Source organism: Ictalurus punctatus, chromosome 9 (assembly GCF_001660625.3).
Source record: "Ictalurus punctatus breed USDA103 chromosome 9, Coco_2.0, whole genome shotgun sequence".
Lineage (NCBI taxonomy): Eukaryota > Metazoa > Chordata > Actinopteri > Siluriformes > Ictaluridae > Ictalurus > Ictalurus punctatus.
In genome coordinates this window covers 7,457,142-7,476,943 of record NC_030424.2, presented here as the reverse complement: position 1 = coordinate 7,476,943, position 19,802 = coordinate 7,457,142, and the positions used below count along the sequence as shown (strand labels likewise).

Here is a 19,802-nt window from a genome sequence, read left to right as displayed (position 1 = left end):
CTCAGCAGTCGGTACACAGGTATAAACTGAAATTTTGGACACTTTTCATTCCACTGGTAGAAAATAGGTTTGATGATGAAGTCATTTTTTTATTCAGGATGATGATGCATCTTGCCACAGAGCAAAGAGTATTAAAGCTTTTCTTCAGGAAAGCCAAATCAACTCAATGACAAAGGCAGCAAACAGGCCGGATTGCAATCAGATTGAAAACTTATGGTGGAAATTTAAAAAATTGGTCCATGACAAGGCTCCATCCTGCAAAGCTGATCTGTCAACTGCTACTTGAGAAATTTGGAACCAGCTTGACGGAGAATATCGTTTTCCCATTAATGAAGTCCATGCCTCAAAGAAAAAAAATCCAGGGGCAGTGCAACAAAGTACTAATTATGATTTTCTTTTCTTGATCATTCCATAATTGTTTCCTCTACTTGATCTGGAAAAAATATGCCATTAATTAAAATTTCATTTAACTTGTTTGAGGTATGTTTCATGAAGCGAAGATGTTCAGCTATTAAACAAAAATAATTGTGTCATATCTTTGATTTATTTGTTACAAAGTAAAAAACATGGGTGAGCATCCTCTAAGTGTGGTGATTCCATAATTTTTGTCAGGGCTAATAACAGAGTTCTAGGATTTTACAAGTTAACTTGGCATTGCCACATTACAGATATATTGCTAATAAATGTAAACCTATTTAGCTTATAGGCACAAAATAGTTGTTAAGCAGCCACAAGGAACAAAATTACAATAAATTATGAAGACATTATTTTATGTTTGATGTCAGTCTTACTTTCTCAGTGTAACAAAGTTATTTAGCAGAGTGAGCAAATAAAAATAGTATAACAGACAGGTTATGTATTTTATTAAGACTTCAATACACATTAATACGAGTATGCAGATATTGAGTACATGTTCAAGATAATTCCAAAACTCGCTTTCTCTGACAGAATTCTTTAACCCAGAAAATTGTTCTAACCCGAAGTCCACTCCAACACAGAATTTTTTAAATTATGAAAATAAACAAAAAGAAACCAAACAACTTGAAAAAACTTTAATCAACATTCATTATTCTGTCTTAAAACACATAGAGCTTCCTTCTTTTAAAAACCCCATCAGGTTTCCAATCTCCCATCAGTGAATAATCCATTTATCAACATTTCCTTGACTTTCTAATCTCTGGTTTCCTTGGACTTTCTAATAAATTGTTACATTTGCAATGCACATTCAAAGTAGTTACCTACCAAACTAATAATCATAAATGAATAGGAGACGATTAGGAATTACATTTAACAACACTTAAAGCTAAGCAATTATCTACTCAGTACAGAGGACAGCCACACCACGCTCATAGAAATTGTGTGGGTCTTCTTTTGTGGCGATGTCGAAGTCCACTGTAAAGATAAGATCTGTACGAGTGAAGTTCAGGTACACTGGTAGGGTGACCTGAAGACAAAGAATAAATGAAGCCATTTTACAATGAGGTAAGCTGTTCAAGTTAATAAACACATGTATGCTTAATCACAAGTGAAAAATGAATAATTGAGGCCTTACCATGTTCCTCTTTTCCACATTGCTTTGCTTCAACCATTGCAGCTGTGTAAGAGGCAGCTCAGTGGAGATGGTTGTGGATAGAGAGAGCTTGTTGTTGGTGCAGGTAGCGCCCTGCAGCTTCAGGCCTATAACAGAAATGGAGATCATAACTCACTCGAGTTACAAGCACGACACACCATGGTGAAAAGAGGAGGCAAATGATCTTATGTCAGATGAAGTTCCATTGTGAGCAGCACAGTAGAAAATATTCCTCACTGAAAATGTGTCCGCCATCTAGGAAGCTAGTACTGGATTTACTCACCCTTGATGCCAAAGCTGCAGGCGTCAAGTGCTGCTCCCTGTGCTGAGGTGACGTTGACCTCCAGAGCGAGTTCCTCCAGAGACCAGCTGTTGACTTGAGCCACATACTGACGAGTTGCAGTGATATAGGCCTCTGGCACAAACAGGCTTCCCAGGTTCACATGGATATTCTTATAAAAAAAAAAAATAATAATAATAATTATTATTTATATATATATATATATATATATATATATATATATATATATATATATATATATATATATATATATATATGTATATATATGTATATATATGTATATGTATATGTGTGTGTGTGTGTGGTGTGTTTGCAAGCTTCACCTGCAAATGAAAGCACAAGTTAATTTTATGTTTCTTTGGGTTCAATTACACAACGGTGTATATTTAAAATATGGTCCATTAGTACATCTAAACTTGATATTAACTTCTTCCAACTTTAACGCTATTATCAGAGGTGTATAGTTTCATTCAACACCATAAAATAAATATATCAAGAAAGATTCAAATTACAGAAGTGTTTTCTTGGAAATGATAAATTACTATTAATATTGAAAACACTGTCACTTTTGATATATACTCGATTATTTCTGTCCACAAAAGGCTCTAAAATACCAAATTTGATTTCATTGGCATTTTAAATTAGGTATATGTTAGGCTCTGTGCTGCTGTGAAAGGATTTGAGAAATGATTCAAACCCCTCAATGAATCCACATCCAGATTTCTGTAAAGCAGCTGAGTATCCATTGTTAAAAGCATTATATAAATAACATTTCATGGATCTCTCTTGTATTAAATAAATTTATAAAAAGTTGTCTGTTGCCCTTCTGGGGGCCTTGGATACCACATTTGAAACAAGAAGCTCATGATCCAGGTTCCCTCTCTCTCACCAGGAAGAAAATAAAACAATATACATAGCACAGAAAGCTAGTGCCAGGATTCAACCTGCTTAATGTGTTTTAATGTGTTTGGAAAATCATGTTATATGCCCAGAATCAAATATGATTCTCACCTAATTAGAAAAAATCTCCCACAAGTTTAAAGTTTTTGTAACCCAGAGGTAAAATAGGTAATAAGTAAAATTAATAAATAAGTCCTGAGTGAAATAAACATGCAATAAAATGTTTATGTACAAGTGATTATACATTTTATGTGATAACTATATAAAAACTCGGTATGCTGAAAAGTTCGCTTGTGAACCTTTATCATCCAATAAGAGGGCATATTGTTATTGGGACATTAGCCTGTAAGGTTGAGTGTTACTACATCCTAGCCAATAGAATGTTTAGGCCCACCTCTCAGCCGTCCATGCTAGTGAGGGAGATGGGAAGTGATGCCAGTGGTAACTGAATCATCGTAGCGGTGTATTGATACCTACTTTCTGTTATGGGTGTAAACTACTAACAGTGTGGAATACCACAAGAGAGCCTATTTTAGAAGGCGTGCTCAAGCTAATGTGCCATTCCATTGCACTGGTCAGGTTTTATTGTTGGATTCAGATACTGACTGATCGCGGTTACTAGAGATTCTGGAGATCCTTGGAGAAACTGTTCCAGTACTGGATGTCGAGCAAACCCCACTTGATATAGAGCATGGTTGTAGCTAGGAGGTTGCAACCTAGAGACACTGAGCCAGAGAGCCTTGATCTATTTCCCCTTGGCCCAAGGGGTCAGGTAGAACTGTGTGCACCCTGACACTTGCTTTCCCTGGAGGAAGACACCCACCTTGCATTAATCCAATATCGGTGCAATCGATGAACTGAACTTTTATTTTAACAGACCCAGGTCTAGTCTAATTTGAGTGCACTCAACTGTACTGATCTTTTATTATTTTGATACTTTTCTTGTTTTGTATATTTGGGATCCCACTGTTCCATTTTATTACTTTGCCATTGCACTTATTGTGCATTGCATTTAATATATGCAGTTAAACTAATCTCTGCGCCTTGTGTTATTTCACTGTCATAATCCAACTTTTGGCTTCAGCAAGTGAACCTATGATCTTCTGAGCTGGACAAATTCTGAACATCTAGATACATTGACTACTAATTACCATCATGTGAATCTGTGGTTATCTAGAATAGTGGCCAGTCTTTGAGTAGCTGGTTACATTTTCATTATCCCACACCCATCACCAATATGAAAAACTAATTGCCCCCTTAAACTTAAAATCTGGTTGTGCCACCTTTAGAAGCAATAACTGCAAACAAGTGCTTCTGGTAACTGGAGATCAGTCTTTCACTTATTTCTAAGACTAGGACTTACTCCTATGCTTTGGATCATTGTATTGCTGCATAATCCGGTTGCACTTATTGACTGAAGACCGGACATTCTTCTTTAGGATCTTCTGGTAGAGAACAGAATTCATGTTTCCCTCAATTATTATAAGTTGCCCAGGCCCTGAAGCAGCAAAGCATCCCTGCACCATCACACTTCCACCACCATGCTTGACCGTAGGTATGATGTTCTTTTTGTGGAATTCTGTGTTTGGTTTATGCCAGATATAACGAGACCCTGTCTTATAAATAGTTTCAACTTCGAATCATCAATCCACAGAACATTCTTCCAAAAGGTTTGAGGATCATCAAGGTGTGTTTTGGAAAAATTCAGACAAGCCTTGATGTTTTTCTGGGTTAGCAGTGGTTTTCACCTTGCCACTCTTCCATGGATGCCATTTTTCCCCGTGTCTTACTGATAGCTGAGTCATGAACAGTGACCTTTATTGATGCAAGAGAGGCCTGTGATCCTTTGATGATGTTCTTGGCTCTTTTGTGACTTCCTGGATGAGTAGTTCCTGTGCTTTTGGAGGAATTTTGGAAGGTCGACCATTTCTGGGAAGGTTCACCACTGTGCAAGTTTTTCCATTTGGAGATAATGGCTCTCACTGTGGTTCTTTGGAGTCCCAGAGCCTTTGAAATGGCTTTGTAACCCTTCCTAGACTGATGTATTTCAATCATCATCTTCCTCATAATTTCTTTCAATTTCAACATTGTGTTACAGAGTAAGATCTTTTAACCAACTTCATGCTGTTGATTGCATTTATATTGATTGCATTGTAATCAGGCCTGGTTGTGTCTAGTCCAGCTGAACACCATTATGAATGCAAGTTCATAGAATTGGGGAATTGGTAACTATGGGGAAAATACATTTTCACACAGGCCCAGTTGGTATTGGATAACATTTTGCTTCAATAAATAACATTATGATTTAAAAACTGTATTTTGTGTTTACTCAGGTTGCCTTTGTTTTATCTTGGATTTTGTTTTAATTTCTGAAATTTTTATGAAATATACACAAAAACAGAAGAAATCAGCAAATATTTTTTACACATCACTGTACAGTTTGAAAACTAATTTTTTGGAAGTAATTTCATGACTGCTTTAGGACTGTACTTTGTTTAGTTGTTTAAAGGGTTCACCTTCAGCTCTTTAGCACCCCCGCTGGCTGCTCCCTGTGAGATCTGCTGCAGTTGTTTGATGCGTTCACTGAAGTCAGCCACCCACTGGATCACAGTCATGGATGCAGGGACAGTGTAACGGTACCAGCTACGGGGCATAATGCCTGGGAAAACCGAAGAATTCATTAAAAAAATAAAACCAATATAAAAACTATTTAAGAAAAAAAAATCTGACTTGTAAGAAGCTAAGCAAGCAACAGAGCATGACTGAGTTCAGTTTTATTGCATGAACTGAAGATGAATTTGGTCAAAATCGTTCCGAAAAGCAAAAATATGCTTTTTTTCCCCCCATCTTGTGAGCACTAAGTGGCACTGTTCCAAAACTGTGCAGGTACCCTCGAGTCATGATTGCTCAACATTAAATTCGTTTGCACGTTATTTGAGAACAGTGTGACTAATCAACTTGAATTCAATATGTTTTTCAGAAAATTCAAAATGGTGGAAATTTTTTCATGATGAAAAAAAAAGTCATAGGTTGCATCCAGGAAGGATTCAAGAAGAAAAAAGAATTTTGTTTCTAGCCCTTAAGGTTCGAAATGTATTAGCATAAACATGAGCTGTTGGTGGCATTAGAGGGTTTGAGATAGCAACTCTCAATTTGATACGGTAATATTTCTGACTAACGATTACAATAGGTGCCTACACACCTGCGGTGCCTGTCCCCAAACTAGTGATTAAAAGTGCACTTGTCAAGTCTTAATTTAAGACATCATTTTAACTGACAGGTTTGTTAACAAGAACATGTTTTATTAAATGCATAGTATTCAAACTGGGGAAGACCGTTTTAAATCACGTGTCACAAAAGTTAGTAAAGCAACACAAAATCCAATCCTCATACACCCTGATAAACTGTTTCAGCACTGAAAGTCTCGAGAGATTTTTTTTCATTTACTGTCACAATCTAGGGTAACAGTGTTGCACAAATTATACAGCAACAGAATTGTTGACTTTAAATTAGCATTGACAAGGTTCCTACAAAAATGACAACACCTTAATTGCAATTATTTGTATGACACTCAAATTTCATGATATTCACAGGCCTAGTTATAATCATTTAAATTTTTTAACTAATTTTACATGTCTACAGTGATTAATAATTTTTAATAAGAATGGCTCTAGCACTTTTAACCCACCTTTGACAAGGTCGTTGATTAGTGTTCGTAGAACGTTGGTCTGCTTCTTTTTGCCCTCACACACCTGAACAACGTCAGTGAGGTCCTGACGCACATCGTGCAACATCTGAGCGCCCATCTTTACCTCTCTCTCAAAGAAACGGAACAGAGGATCCTATAGTTGGAATGGCAATGGAAATAATGTAGTGTCCAAATTAACCATGTACACACAAAGTTTTAATCATTTATACCACTGCACATTTCAGACAGTACATCCAGCTCTTACATGAAAAATAGGTTTACATTAATGCACTTTATTCTTCCTATAGTAACAGCTCATACACAGGCACTTGTATGGCGGATGCTCCAAATAACCTAAGACCAATAAAAAATTTATTTAAAAAAAAAAAAAAAAAAAAAAAAAAAAAAAAAAAAAAAACAGTTCTACGGTGCTTTGCAAAGTTTCCCAACATGGGAAAGTCTTCTGGACAGAGGAGTAAACAGGAACTAAACTTGTCTCTTTGACATTCCACAACATTTACTCTAACTATAAACTGTTGAAATGCATGCGTTCAACATTACTCCACCTTTCATTATAGGATCTGTATTGTGAAACCATATGGAACCAACAGCAACCGTATCTTTTACTACACTGTCAACCAAATAATTAAAACACATGACATACATTTCTAATAATTAATGAAATGGATCAATTTCATTGCAGCAATGATGTCAGCATGGGGTTGGCCACTGGTACAAGTGCATCAGGCACAGCAGTGTTGCTTGGGTTTTTAAAACGGTGTTTATTATTACAGACCACTTTATTAGACAATCTCTTCACAAACAATTTTTGATAGTCTTCTAGACCACGGGTATTAGACCAACATTTGTAAAGGTCTAGTTGTAAAATCCCTTGCATGCAAAGGTCTGGATAAGCAACTAACATGACTGAATGGAAACAGTTACTTTTAAATGCTTAAGCTTAGATGATTAGTTTATGGCTACAAATAAGACAGTTTGAAGTTGGGTTTTTTGTTGTTGTTTTGTTACCAATTGTAACTAGTTGTCATTCATTAAGTCACATCATTCATCAAATCATAAACTTGTGTTTTCCTATTAGTTACTGCTGAATTTTACAAACCTCTAATTTAACCTTCAAATCAACTGAAAGTATTTTCTAAATTAGGAAATACTTTTGAATGTAAGATCAGTTTTTGATTTGAGATGCAGCTGATGACAACTATCAGCTTCTCAGTCTGTTTATTGTGACTGCATGAAATCTCTAAACATTTAGCAGTTTGACTTTGGAACTGACAGACAGGGATGATTTGGCTCTGATAATCTAGTGAATGCCACACTTAATCCTCTACATGCACATAAGGTATGCAGAAGAGTATGTGTACAATGTCGCTCTTGTTGCTGCCACTTCTGCATGTGCACACAATGTCATGCATCAAGTGTAAACCAGACTCCTCTGTTTCACATGGATATGTATCACTCCACCCTAGTGTGGATTGTTGTTCTACAACACAATACTTCCCATATTCCTTTGGTTTTTAGTCACTTGCATTGCACATACATATGTTACTGACATAATAAAATGTTTAAATGTTACAGAAGTCCTAAATTACAAATCTAGGATTTAAAAAAATAAAAATAAAAAATACAAACAAATGTAGGGTGGTCAAAGATTGGGGTAGCTGAAAAAATATAATGCTATAATTTGGAGTCGTTTACCCAAAAAGTTTGGGCACCCCTGTTTTACTACTTGCTGGTGGACTTGCTGATGTTTGATATGAACATTAACTGAAGTTCTTGATGTGTATCTTTTGCGATTACTGCATGAATGTGCAGGTGTACCTAACGAAGTGGACAGTGAGTGTATATGCTATACAACAAGATCATGGAGACCATAGAGTATTTTTAAACTAGATCAACCTGGCAACCCAATTAACTGTTCTGTCTACTACTCCTCTGCAGAGCATGGGGCAGCACAATTCTTGTGCCAGTGGGTCTCTGTTAGTGCTTGTTGTAGGTCCCATTTTTGATGACTGGATGCAATAATAGCTCTATGGAAGCTAAGGGGACAGTGAATGTGCTGTCCCCTGACCGTAGAACACCAAATCAATGGAACATTGGATTATAACATTTCGTAAAATCAGTGGTCACTCAAGAGGTAATTAGTATTTCAACAGATTTTTTTTGGACTTTGACTATACAAAGATTAACATTTCTTGAATGCTGATAATGGTTCTCCAATGGACAAGCCACCACTGTAATTATTACAATTTAAGGACAGTGGCATTCCAGAACCCACCTTGATGTTCTCCACGGTACGTTTAAGTGGATTGACAGACAGCGGGATAAGCTGTAGCCAGTTGCATGCAGTACTGTGCAGTGTCCTCATCCATGCCGGTTGGGCATCTGAGGATGACTGTGTACGCTGTTTCTTCTCCGTCTCATAGGCTAGGTCGTCCTCATCCTCCAACATCTGCATTTTCAGCAGCTTACTCATCATGTCTGTGCCTGGGGAGAGCAGGGAAGGGAAGCAGGACCATGGCAGAGGGTGGCGGAGGTGGAACAAAGAACAAAAATGGATGGAACCAGAATCACCCCAATGGGAAAAAAGGAAGGAGGGAAAATATAGATGGTGGCTAACAAATTTTCAGGGATCATTTGCTTTTACTCCAAACCCAGTTAATAAAAACATTTAGGCAAAAAGGTGCATGCAGCTCGTCTCCAACAGACAAATGGGACATCACATATTGCATATTTCAGGGATGTCATGCATAGTGGGTAACAACTTTAAATAGGTTTGACAAAAAAATGCAAAGGGGATAGAAGCTAGAATGTGTCGACATGATGGCAGTGAAATACAGCTGCTGGAGGGTCAGGACACAGCCCAGCCCTCAGCAAGAAACACACGCTCTTTGTGTATGGTCAGAGTTCAATTCCTGGACTCTTCCTGTTGTGTGGTATAAAGATCCATTATCCATATTTTCAATTAAAAGATTAAAAAGATGCACTATATGGCCAAACGTTTGTGGACACCTGACCATCACACCCATATGTGGGCCTTCCCAAAAACTGTTGCCACAAAGTTGTAAGCACACAGTATTTTTTAGCATTACACTTTCCCTTCAGTGAACCAAGGGGCCTAGTCCAAACCTGTTCCAGTACGACAGTGCCCCTGTGCACAAAGCAAGCTCCCTGAAGGAGTTTCGCCAAGGTTGTGGTGGAAGAACTCGATTGGCCTGCACATAGCCCTGAGCTCAACCCCACTGAACACCTTTGGGATGAACTGGAACACCGACTGTACCCCAGGTTTTCTCGCCCAATGTCAGTGCCTGACCCCGCTAATGTTTTCGTGGCTGAATGTGAAAATTCCCCACAGCCACTCTCCAAAATCTAGTGGAAAGCCTTCCCAGAAGAGTGAAGGTTGTTAAAATAGCAAAGGGAAAATTTAATCTGGAATGGGTTGTTCAAAAAGTACATATAGGTGTGATGGTCAGGTGTCTACAAACTTTAGCCATATAGTTCACAACAAAAGTGAGTCAGTCAGTATGAGCTGCCGGAGATCATAGACACGTGAGACTGTGTATTCAGCTCAGGGCACACCATGGAGACAAATCCTGGGTAATATGTTTGATCTGTTTAAGGCCCAGTGGATGCTGACAGAATCTATTAGAGAAAGCACTTTGAAGAGGATAAATCATTATTAATAGAGGAGACATGAGACAAAATATGTATCCATGGCAATCATTAAGAGGACATGAAAGACAGAGGACAGGCATGAAAGACAGAGACAGGGGATGGATAACCGCACCCTGAGTGGTGAGAAGAACTTTCTCAGCATTGCTTGGCAAACCCAACCAAGATGGAGTTTGAGTATCTGGGAGCATCTCCACCCAGTGCATGAACTCTTCACGTCTGCAGAACAAAAACATGTTATTAATTCTGAAGGTTATAATAAAAGGAACAGAAAGGGGCCAACCCCTTAAGGTGTTCTAATTGTATGTAGCAGATCTTATTTTTCACTGACCGAATACCATCTGGCATTTTAATATCCTTGTGGCCATCCACTTTGAGAGCCAGCTTGAATTCGCTGTCGAAGCTGCCAGGGGTAAAGATGCGCTCTAGAAAAGTGTTTAGAAGGCGCTGGTCAAATTCATTATCAATACGGCCTCCATATATAGACTGGGCCATCAGAGTCTTCAGTGCTGCCCATGGTATCTTGTCAGGAGAGATGTTTTGTCGACCCTGTTACAGTCAAAAAGTGCAAAAAATAATGCTCAGAAATTCCTTATTGTCTATTTTCTATTAACTTCACACAGAAATACTCATACATAATGGTTTTGGGCTTTTGAATAACCATGAACATGGATGTTATTTTAAAAAATCCTTTTTATGTATTAGAGTTTTATTTAGCCAACTCCAATAAACATGTGAACTCACACACAAAACAAAGATTTAAATTATTTCAGACCTTAGCAGTGTCATCCAGCCAAGTGTCGATAGTGTCACAGGCCGAGCGCAGGTCAGACTCTCCAAACTCATACTTCTTGGACCAGCCAAGAGGTGCATAACGGAGACGTTCCTGGATGACTGCATGGAACCAGGCCAGGAGAAAGTACAGCCGTGCACGCTCATTAGGAGCCTACAACAGAGTGTATGGTTGCTTATTAACTAAGGCTTATATCTAAACCAAAACTAGTAAACTAAAAACAAAAAAAAGCAAAGATGAAAAAATAAATAAAATAATTTTATTTGAACTCAGTCTTCACCTTGCACATGCGAGCCACAGGAATACTGCTGAAAGTCCTCAGCATGTTGGCCTTCACGCCAGGAGGGGGCTCAAAGACAAAGATACGACCAGCACGCAACAGGTTCACAGGAACCTGCAGAAGACAAGTTGTCAAATTCTGTGTTCCCAAGTAAAGTTCAAGTATCGCTAAGCTTTGATTTTCCAGTGCTGAACAATTTGTTAAATGCAAGTTGTTCACAGAATCAAATGTGGTGAAATAATTCAGATAACAGACCATCATATTTTTTACGATTATTGGCTTATCTTAAACTTATCTTAAATCTATTTAATTAACCAATGACAGGGAGTTCCAAGCCATTTTTAAACTAATTAAGTACAAAATTGTAGTTGGACATAGACAGCAGCATGGGTGACCTTGGGGTTGATCTCCATGGTGAGGAAGAGACGGAAGCTGGCATGAGGCTGCATGGAGTGCAGCTTTTTCTCCAGCTGCATGAGCCAACCAGGAGCCAGGTGTACATTCTCCAACATCACCCATCTATTTGACAACACGAAAAGAAGCACTCATGTTTAAGCGCTCTGTGATTAGACTCACTGTGGTGCAGACATTTTACATTTACGGCATTTGGCAGACGCCCTTATCCAGAGCAACATACAGAAGTAATTTGAAGTCTCCTCCAATAAATACATCATGACATCTGAATACCCCTAAATCTCAGAAATCTGACCACTAGAGGTCTTACCCACCTTCCAGACTTGACTGCTGTGTTAATGTCCCTGTCAGCCTTGTTGAAGCCCTCAGCAGAACCTGTGCAGAAAAATAAAGTTGATGTATTGTTCATCTTTTTAAGACCATTAAGACTACACGTAGGAGTCTGACTTCTTACCAATGGAGATGGAGGTAATATGTTTGTTCTGTTCAGCAGCCAAGTCTCTGACCAAGCCGCTGGCATCATAACCAGGCACAGAGCACATAAGCACTGGGGTTCCTGGCTTCACCTAGAAAAGATTCATTATGTAGATCACAGACACTCTGACTCACAATTATGAGGGCTTACAGATATTTCAGCAGTAAGGAAAAGCTATAAAAATTTTCAAAATATGGAACTAATTTAGTTATTAGCATGAATATAGTATTCAAAGCCAGTCTCTACCTCACTGTCCACAATGTTGGCCAAGTCCAGTGGCTGCTCAATAATGGACATGAAACTCTCTCCCAAGACCTTGGCCACAAAGATGGAGGACATTGCTAGCAGACGATCCGGTCGGAATGCCTGAATTAGCAGCAGCTGGTGCACAGCTTGACCAATGGGAGCTTAAAAACACAAACAAGCTTAAAACATCTGTTATGTTTATCTGAAATTAGTTTCTAGTTAGTTATGCTACTACAACTTACTGGTTGTTTTGTCCTCTGCCCAGAGGTATGGTGCAGAAAGCTCAGGGGAGTTACTCTCTACCCACATGAAGAATTGCTGGAACACAAATTACAAACCTGATTACAACCCATTCTGACAACAACAGAATACAACCCATTCTCCATGCATTACCCTCTAAAACAGTCAGGTCCATAAATATTTAAACACTGAAAATAATTTTTTCAGCCACAACTACAGAATATTGGGGTAGAAATTAAATGAGTATAACCTCAAAGTGCAGACTTTCAGCTTTAACTTGATGTGTGTTCCCCTGTGTGCCCAGTCTTCTGCAAAGCACCATCCAATGAGTTTTGAAGCAGTTGGCTAAATCTGAGCAAATAATACGGCCATATACAGTTCAATCATCCCGTTACTTTTGCAAGCAGTCTAATCAATAAACACAAGGGAACCAGTTACAACGTCAACCATACATGTCACGCCATAAAAGAGGAGTTGGTATGCTTCGAATCATGAGCAGATCCTTCCCTTCTTCGTACTCTTCTATTCCCATCATTCTTGTACAAGTTGATCTTTGTCAGTGACAGCTCTCTGGACTTCATATTGAGTGTTAACAGCAACAGATTCCATATGTAAGTACCACACTCTAGGCCAGGGGTGTCCAATCTTATCTGGAAAGGGCCGGTGTGGGTGCAGGTTTTCATTCCAACCAAGCAGAAGCCACACCAGAGTCTACTGAAAGCCAAGATCAACTGATTAAACAGGTGGAATCAGGTGTGGATTCTGATTGGTTGGAATGAAAACCTGCACCCACACCGGCCCTTTCCAGATAAGATTGTACACCCCTGCACTAGACCTTTCATCTCTGCTTACTTGTAAGGAAAACAATGAGGAAATACACACCTGGCCATGGAACAGCCAAGCAGCCAATTGTCCAATTACTTTTGGTCACTTAATAAACAGTCTTTTGAAAAATTAAGTACACCCCATGGAAACTGTTGCTTTTTTGGACATATTTGGACAAGCAAACATTTGATCCCTTTTGAAACAATGCCTATTAACAAAGTTGATACACTATCAAATAACAACATTGGCATTTTGTAGTAATTTTCACAACAGATCAGTCACATGGAAAAAGTAAGTACACCCATACATTTATCACGCCTTCAAATCCATATAATTTGAATCAGGTGTTCAAGATTGGGTGCCCGTGATCAGAACCTGCTTAGGGATTGCAGGTGGAACCTGTCTTATTTAGACCCCTCTCATATCTAGTGTTCCCTTTGCTATTGAGGTGTGTGGTGTCATCATGCCAAGATCTAAAGAGTTCTGTAAGGCCTTCAGAAAAAGGTTGTAGATGCCTATGAGTCTGGCAAGGGATTTAAAAAGATCTCCAAATTACTTGAAATGATCATTCCACTGTAAGGAAAAGAATCTACAAGTGGCACAGATTTCAAACTACTGCCAATTTTTCCAGCAAATTCAGCAGACTGTCCAATGCAAAAAGAAGTGTCCAAGAACCCCAACATTTCATCACAGGATCTGCTAGTACGTCCTGCAGCTGTTTGTATCAAAGTGCATGCTTCTACAATTAGGAGATTTCACAAATTTGGTGCTTGAAGATAACCAGAGGCCATCCATCCAAAAGTTGAACCGAAAGTGGACCTTTCAACAGGATAATGATCTTAAGCACACTAGCAAATCCACCAAGGAATGGCTCAAAAAGAAGAAATGGGTGGTTATGGAATGGCCTAGTCAAAGCCCATTCAATTAATCCCATTGAAATGTTGTGGGGGGTTTTGAAACAGGCAGTACATGCAAGAAAAACTTCAAACATCCTGCAACTGAAAGAATATTGTATGGAAGAGTTGTAAAAAAAAATTTCAGAAAGTCTGGAGGACAATTATGCAAAACACATACAAGAAGTGATTTCTGCTAAAGGGGGCAATGCTAGCTTCTGAGGCCATGGGTGTACTTTTTCCACAGAAAAACAACATTGACAACTCTGTTTAATAAATGGTTAAAAAAAAGCAAAATGTTTCTTGTGGTTTTGTTCAAGTACATCAACTTCATTAACAGGCACAGTTTCAAAGATAATCAAACGTTTGCTTGTCCAACGTTTACTTATTTTTTCACATTATTATGTAAAAAGTCCTGTATTTCCTACTCCGTTAATCCTTTTTGGATGTAAATATCGTCAAATTAAAGTCTGCACTTTGATTTAATTTCAACTCCCGTATATTCAGGGTATCTGCAAGTATCAGCATTTCAAATGTAATACTTTTTAATACCATATTCAAAACATTCCCAAAAAATGCTAAGACCTGCATGTCACTTCAATCATGCCACACAATAGATCAGCTATAATGGGTTGTGTTCATGCATATACCTCCATTTCTGGGTAAACTTCTATAGAGGTATATGGGAGAGCGTAGCAAATATCCTTTTTGCAGAACCATTTGCTCAAACAATGACAGGTCGTTGATTTTGTGGTCAGTAAACCATTTTTGTGTTGATTGTTCTGCTAGAAGATCCAACTACAGCCCATTTTAAGCTTCCTGGCAGAGGCAGTCAGGTTTTCATTTAATATCTGTTGATATTTGATAGTCCATGATGTCATGTATCCTAACAAAATGTCCAGGTCCTCTGGCAGAAAAACAGCCCCAAAACATTAAAGAGCCACAACCATATTTAACCGTGGGCATGATGTACTTTTCCATATGGCTACCTCTGTGTGTGCACCAAAACCACCTCTGGTGTTTATTGCCAAAAAGCTCCATTTTGGTTTCATCTGACCATAGAACCCGATCCCATTTGAAGTTCCATTAGTGTCTGGCAAAATGAAGACGCTTGAGATTGTTTTTGGATGAGACCTTTTTTTTCTTGAACCCCCCACCCCCCCCAAACAACTTGTGGTGATGTAGATGACTTTGGATTGTAGTTTTGGAGACTTTCTGACCCCAAGACGCAACTAATTTCTGCAATTCTCCAGCTGTGATCCGCAGAGATTTTTTGACCACTCAAACCATCCTATTCACAGTGCATTGAGACAATATAGACACTCATCCAATTCCAAGTTGATTCATAACATTTCCAGTTGACTGGAACTTAAAATTATTACGCTGATGGTGGAAATGGGCATTTTCAATGCTTTTGCTATGTTCTTATAGCCACTTCCCATTTTGTGAAGCTCAACAACCTTTTGCTGCACATCAGATATATTCCTTGGTCTAACCCATTGTTATGAATGACTAAGGGAATTTGGCCTATGGTGTTACCTCATACACCTCACTCCCTGTGAAACAGGAAGTCATGGTTGAACAATTTTCTGTTCCTAGTCACCCAGGTATACTAAAAAAAATTATCAATGCGAATATACTTCAAATATATTTTTCTCATCTGAATTCATACAGGTGCCAATAATTGTTGCACACCTATATTTAACAAAGATTTTTCTTTTTTGATAAACCTGTGTTGTGTTTGCAATTGTTTGATATTCATGAGAGCAGAGTATGTTTGTGAATTTTTTTTTTTTTTAACAAAATAATTTTTCACAGCTTTCTTTGCTCATATTTACCAAGGGTGCCAATATTAGTGGAGGGCACTATAAGACATTTTTATGCTAATTAAGGCCTTATTTTGACATTAAGGAATTCAAGACATTTTAAGACTTAAGGATTCACGAAGACTGATACTGTGGTAGACAGCTAAAATAACTGTCCAAATATATATTGACCTGACTGTTCAATCATTAAAGTTTGTGTCTTTCATTGCTCCTTAATCTGACTCACCTCATCAGCCTGTACTTTAACCACGAGGTCTCTGAAAGCAGGTAGGTGGCTAAGGCGCACCATGGCCTCGCTCTGCTCTGTGGTCAGGCCCTTCACCTTAGGCACAGTTGTGCCAGTCAGGACAATTTCCTTCTCACGCAGGAAGTGCTGGAACTCTGGGTCATAGGATGGTTCACTGAAATGCAACAGGAAATTCATGAGGTGCCTTTGCACTCCCTTATTTTGGCCATGTCTAGTGTAAAATCCAAACTGGTTCCATATCACTGATGTTGACAAACAAAACAAAGAAAAATGAAAGCTAAGGAACTGCTTATTCTTGGGTGTTACTGGTTTGTAATAATTAAAAATTAAAGTTTACAATTTTCCTTTTTGTAGTACTTTTACTACAAAAAGGAAAATTGTAAACTTTAATTTTTAATTATTATGGAACCCACTATTTAACCAGAAATCAGGTGTGCTTGGATCAAAACAGGTGCAAGACCAGGGATACTGCAGAATCAGGATTGGGAACCTATTTATTACAGTCATGTTACTTTATGTTACCCTTATAGCAACAGACAAGTGACATATTTGAGTATAATCACAAACAAAAGCGAGGGTAATATGCATATGTCCAATACATTGGTTACCTGGTTATTCCTTTCAGGTTTATCCTGGCCAGCAGCATGGCAAAAGTGATGTGGTCCTGGTGGAGCATGCCTCGAGCCACTCTGTTAAAAGCAACCTGGGAAAAAGCCACAGATATTAGTTCAAAAACGGTATAAAATGACCGATCCAAGATGGCAGCGCGATAGCATGCAGCGGCCACTTCAGTTCCATTAATATGTGCATGCTACTTGCAGCTTACACCAATTGGGAAACTTTTAAACAGATCGGAAACAACGTTGTACATGTCTGTCATCGCCAAACTCTGCTGAACATTGAATCACAAAGCTCTTTAGGAATAAACTATGGACTGTGAGATGAGCTACGTGACCTTGGGCTACTACATGAACCAGGCACTGGGACCGTGGTATTTCCTGATGCCGCTGACCGGAAGATAAGGTGCCAGAAATGGCATGCAAGGAAGCGGAGGTGTAGAAAGCAAGCCGGCATCCATGCTACTAGGCTAACCCTAGCCATAGAGCTCTACCATCCATTCTCCTCTCCAATTTTGCTCTCGATAATAAAGTGGACTTATTCAGTCTACAGCTAGTTAGCTAAAAATGTAAAATACTGCAGTAACTACCCAACATGAAATCAGGGACTGCAGTGTTTACATTTTTACAGAAACAAGGCTCAACAACAGCCAGGCTAACCGCACATCACAATGACAGGAGAGCAGCACTGTCCAGTAAGACTTGCGGTGGTGGTCTGCGTGTTTACATAAACAACAAATGGTGCAGGAATGCCGTTGCGAACCCAAGTGGACTACTCGCTACTGCACATCAACGAACTATGAAGAGAGTCAAAAAGTAGGGATGCAACAAAATGAGAATTCTTGGCTGAAGCCGAAACCGAATATAATGAAAAACTCGGCCGAAGACCGAACACGTTTTTTGCGTTTTTTCCATGTATTTTGCCTTTTTTTTTTTTTCACCATTGCATAAATTAAATAGTCAAAATGTGCTTTTTACTATTTTGTCTTGCTTTTCAAAGAAAAAAATCTATTACAAAAACTACAATTTCAAAATATTTATTTAACACTGAACATTTTTTTTCATTCCAGCAGACATAGGCTACCAACAAGGCACAATATAACTTTAAATAAATAAATGAGTAAAATAAAAATATTTTTATGTGGTCATCTTTGAGCCCATCTTGAATAGCCTATCTTAGGCCTATAACTGACTGCTGAAAGAATGTAACACTCTGTAGACTACAACTAAAAAGTGCATTGACAAGAGTGCAAAAAAATGGTTGTATTCGGTTCTATACGGCTGATTATATTCGGCATATATACCGCTTGCTTCCTTTTACACCTTGTGGAGTATTAGAGTAGATATAGTATAGATAGATACGTTGTTAATGTTATGTTCCTTGACCGATTTAGTTAGTTTAAACTATAGATTATTTCATTTAGTCCCCGCTGGTTTTTCCACTCCCAGTCCATAGTACTACTTCATGTTTCTTGTTTTGTGTTCTGACCCTGTTTTCTGTGACCACGACTTCAGTTCCTGCTTTGCCCCATTTATGCCTGATTGCCGATCGCCCGACCCTTTGCCTGTCTTGACTATGTTTTTTGGATTACGATTTGTCTGCCTGCCCTTAAATAAATACGTCTTTACCTGCTTCCGTACTCTACTCCCTTACGTCTCGCGACGTGACAGAATACTCCGGAACAGAAACAAAACAAACGCACGTGTCCAGAGTAAACAATGTCACGGTTGTCAACATCCATAGAGCATGCGCTCGCAGAGCATTCATGCATGCTCGCACCCTCACATCTCTTGGAGCACGCTGCCAGAAGTGGAGGTCGTGACATTCGTCTCACTTTGGTTGCTAGGCTATTTGGTCACGTCATCAAACATGTCATTGTTCGGTCAAATTTATTCGGCCGAACACCGAAAGGGCTTTTTTAAAAAAAACTTTTATTTCGGCCGCCGAACATTCGGTGCATCCCTAGTCAAAAGCTCCAAATTTCTTGGTGTGCACATGACTGTGGACCTCTCCTGGAATCTCAACACCTCCTGCCTAGTCAAGAAGACGCAGCAGTGCCTCCACTTCCATCGGAGGCTGAAGAGAGCCAAACCTCCCCCTCCTATCCGCACTTCCTTCTACAGAGGGACAACAGAGAGCATCCTGACCAGCTGTCTCATGGTGTGGTATGGGAACTGCACAGCCTCCAACCGCAAGACCATACAGAGAACTGTGAAAACAGCTGAAAAGATCATCGGGTTCTCCCCACCCACAGACACCTCTTTCAACCACTGCATCCGAAAAGCCACCAGTATTGCGGACGATCCCACTCACGGACTAATCACCCTCCTGCCATCTTGCAAAGGTACAGGAGCATCCATGCCATCACCAGCAGACTCTACAACAGTTTCTTTCCTGAGGCAGTCAGATTACTCAATACCCTGTTGCCTCCTAACACTCACCTGGGCTAGTCAAACACCTAACCCAGTAATACTCTTACCACTGCAAGACTTCATGCTACAGCACACCTGCACTTTACCGAGCTGCATCAGTCACTTTATATTATGGAACTCATTTTTGTTGCCGGTATTGCAGCTGTACTTGCGCTGCCACATTACATAATAGTTTACAGTTTACAGTACATGCTCTATATATTTATTGTCTTGTGTATTCATTGTTTTGCACTCGTCTCACACTAGTGTATTGCACTTTACAGGTACATCTCAAATGAGTATTGCGGAAATTTTTTTCCCCGTAATTTAATTAAAAAGTGGAATTTTCATATATTCTAGATTCATTACACCTAATGTGAAATAT

At 38.9% G+C, this 19,802-nt stretch overlaps 1 protein-coding gene across 2 annotated transcripts in view; it reads right to left on the bottom strand.

Moving 5' to 3' along the window:
• Positions 1 to 846: 846 nt before the first annotated feature.
• The window catches only part of dync1h1 (dynein, cytoplasmic 1, heavy chain 1), a 75,130-nt gene continuing 56,174 nt past the window's right edge, over positions 847 to 19,802 (bottom strand). For both annotated transcript variants that reach the window (XM_017475842.3, XM_017475841.3), the window contains exons 62-78: positions 16,997 to 17,091; positions 16,368 to 16,542; positions 12,600 to 12,675; positions 12,358 to 12,518; positions 12,091 to 12,202; positions 11,951 to 12,011; positions 11,618 to 11,741; positions 11,223 to 11,336; positions 10,925 to 11,095; positions 10,481 to 10,698; positions 10,265 to 10,368; positions 8,756 to 8,964; positions 6,460 to 6,613; positions 5,288 to 5,430; positions 1,854 to 2,022; positions 1,553 to 1,677; positions 847 to 1,444 (exon numbers count right to left, since the gene is read on the bottom strand). In XM_017475842.3, coding sequence (XP_017331331.1) covers positions 1,316 to 1,444; positions 1,553 to 1,677; positions 1,854 to 2,022; positions 5,288 to 5,430; positions 6,460 to 6,613; positions 8,756 to 8,964; positions 10,265 to 10,368; positions 10,481 to 10,698; positions 10,925 to 11,095; positions 11,223 to 11,336; positions 11,618 to 11,741; positions 11,951 to 12,011; positions 12,091 to 12,202; positions 12,358 to 12,518; positions 12,600 to 12,675; positions 16,368 to 16,542; positions 16,997 to 17,091 — 2,340 coding nt within the window. In that variant the 3' untranslated portion in view covers positions 847 to 1,315. The remainder of the gene's footprint in view (positions 1,445 to 1,552; positions 1,678 to 1,853; positions 2,023 to 5,287; positions 5,431 to 6,459; positions 6,614 to 8,755; positions 8,965 to 10,264; positions 10,369 to 10,480; positions 10,699 to 10,924; positions 11,096 to 11,222; positions 11,337 to 11,617; positions 11,742 to 11,950; positions 12,012 to 12,090; positions 12,203 to 12,357; positions 12,519 to 12,599; positions 12,676 to 16,367; positions 16,543 to 16,996; positions 17,092 to 19,802) is intronic.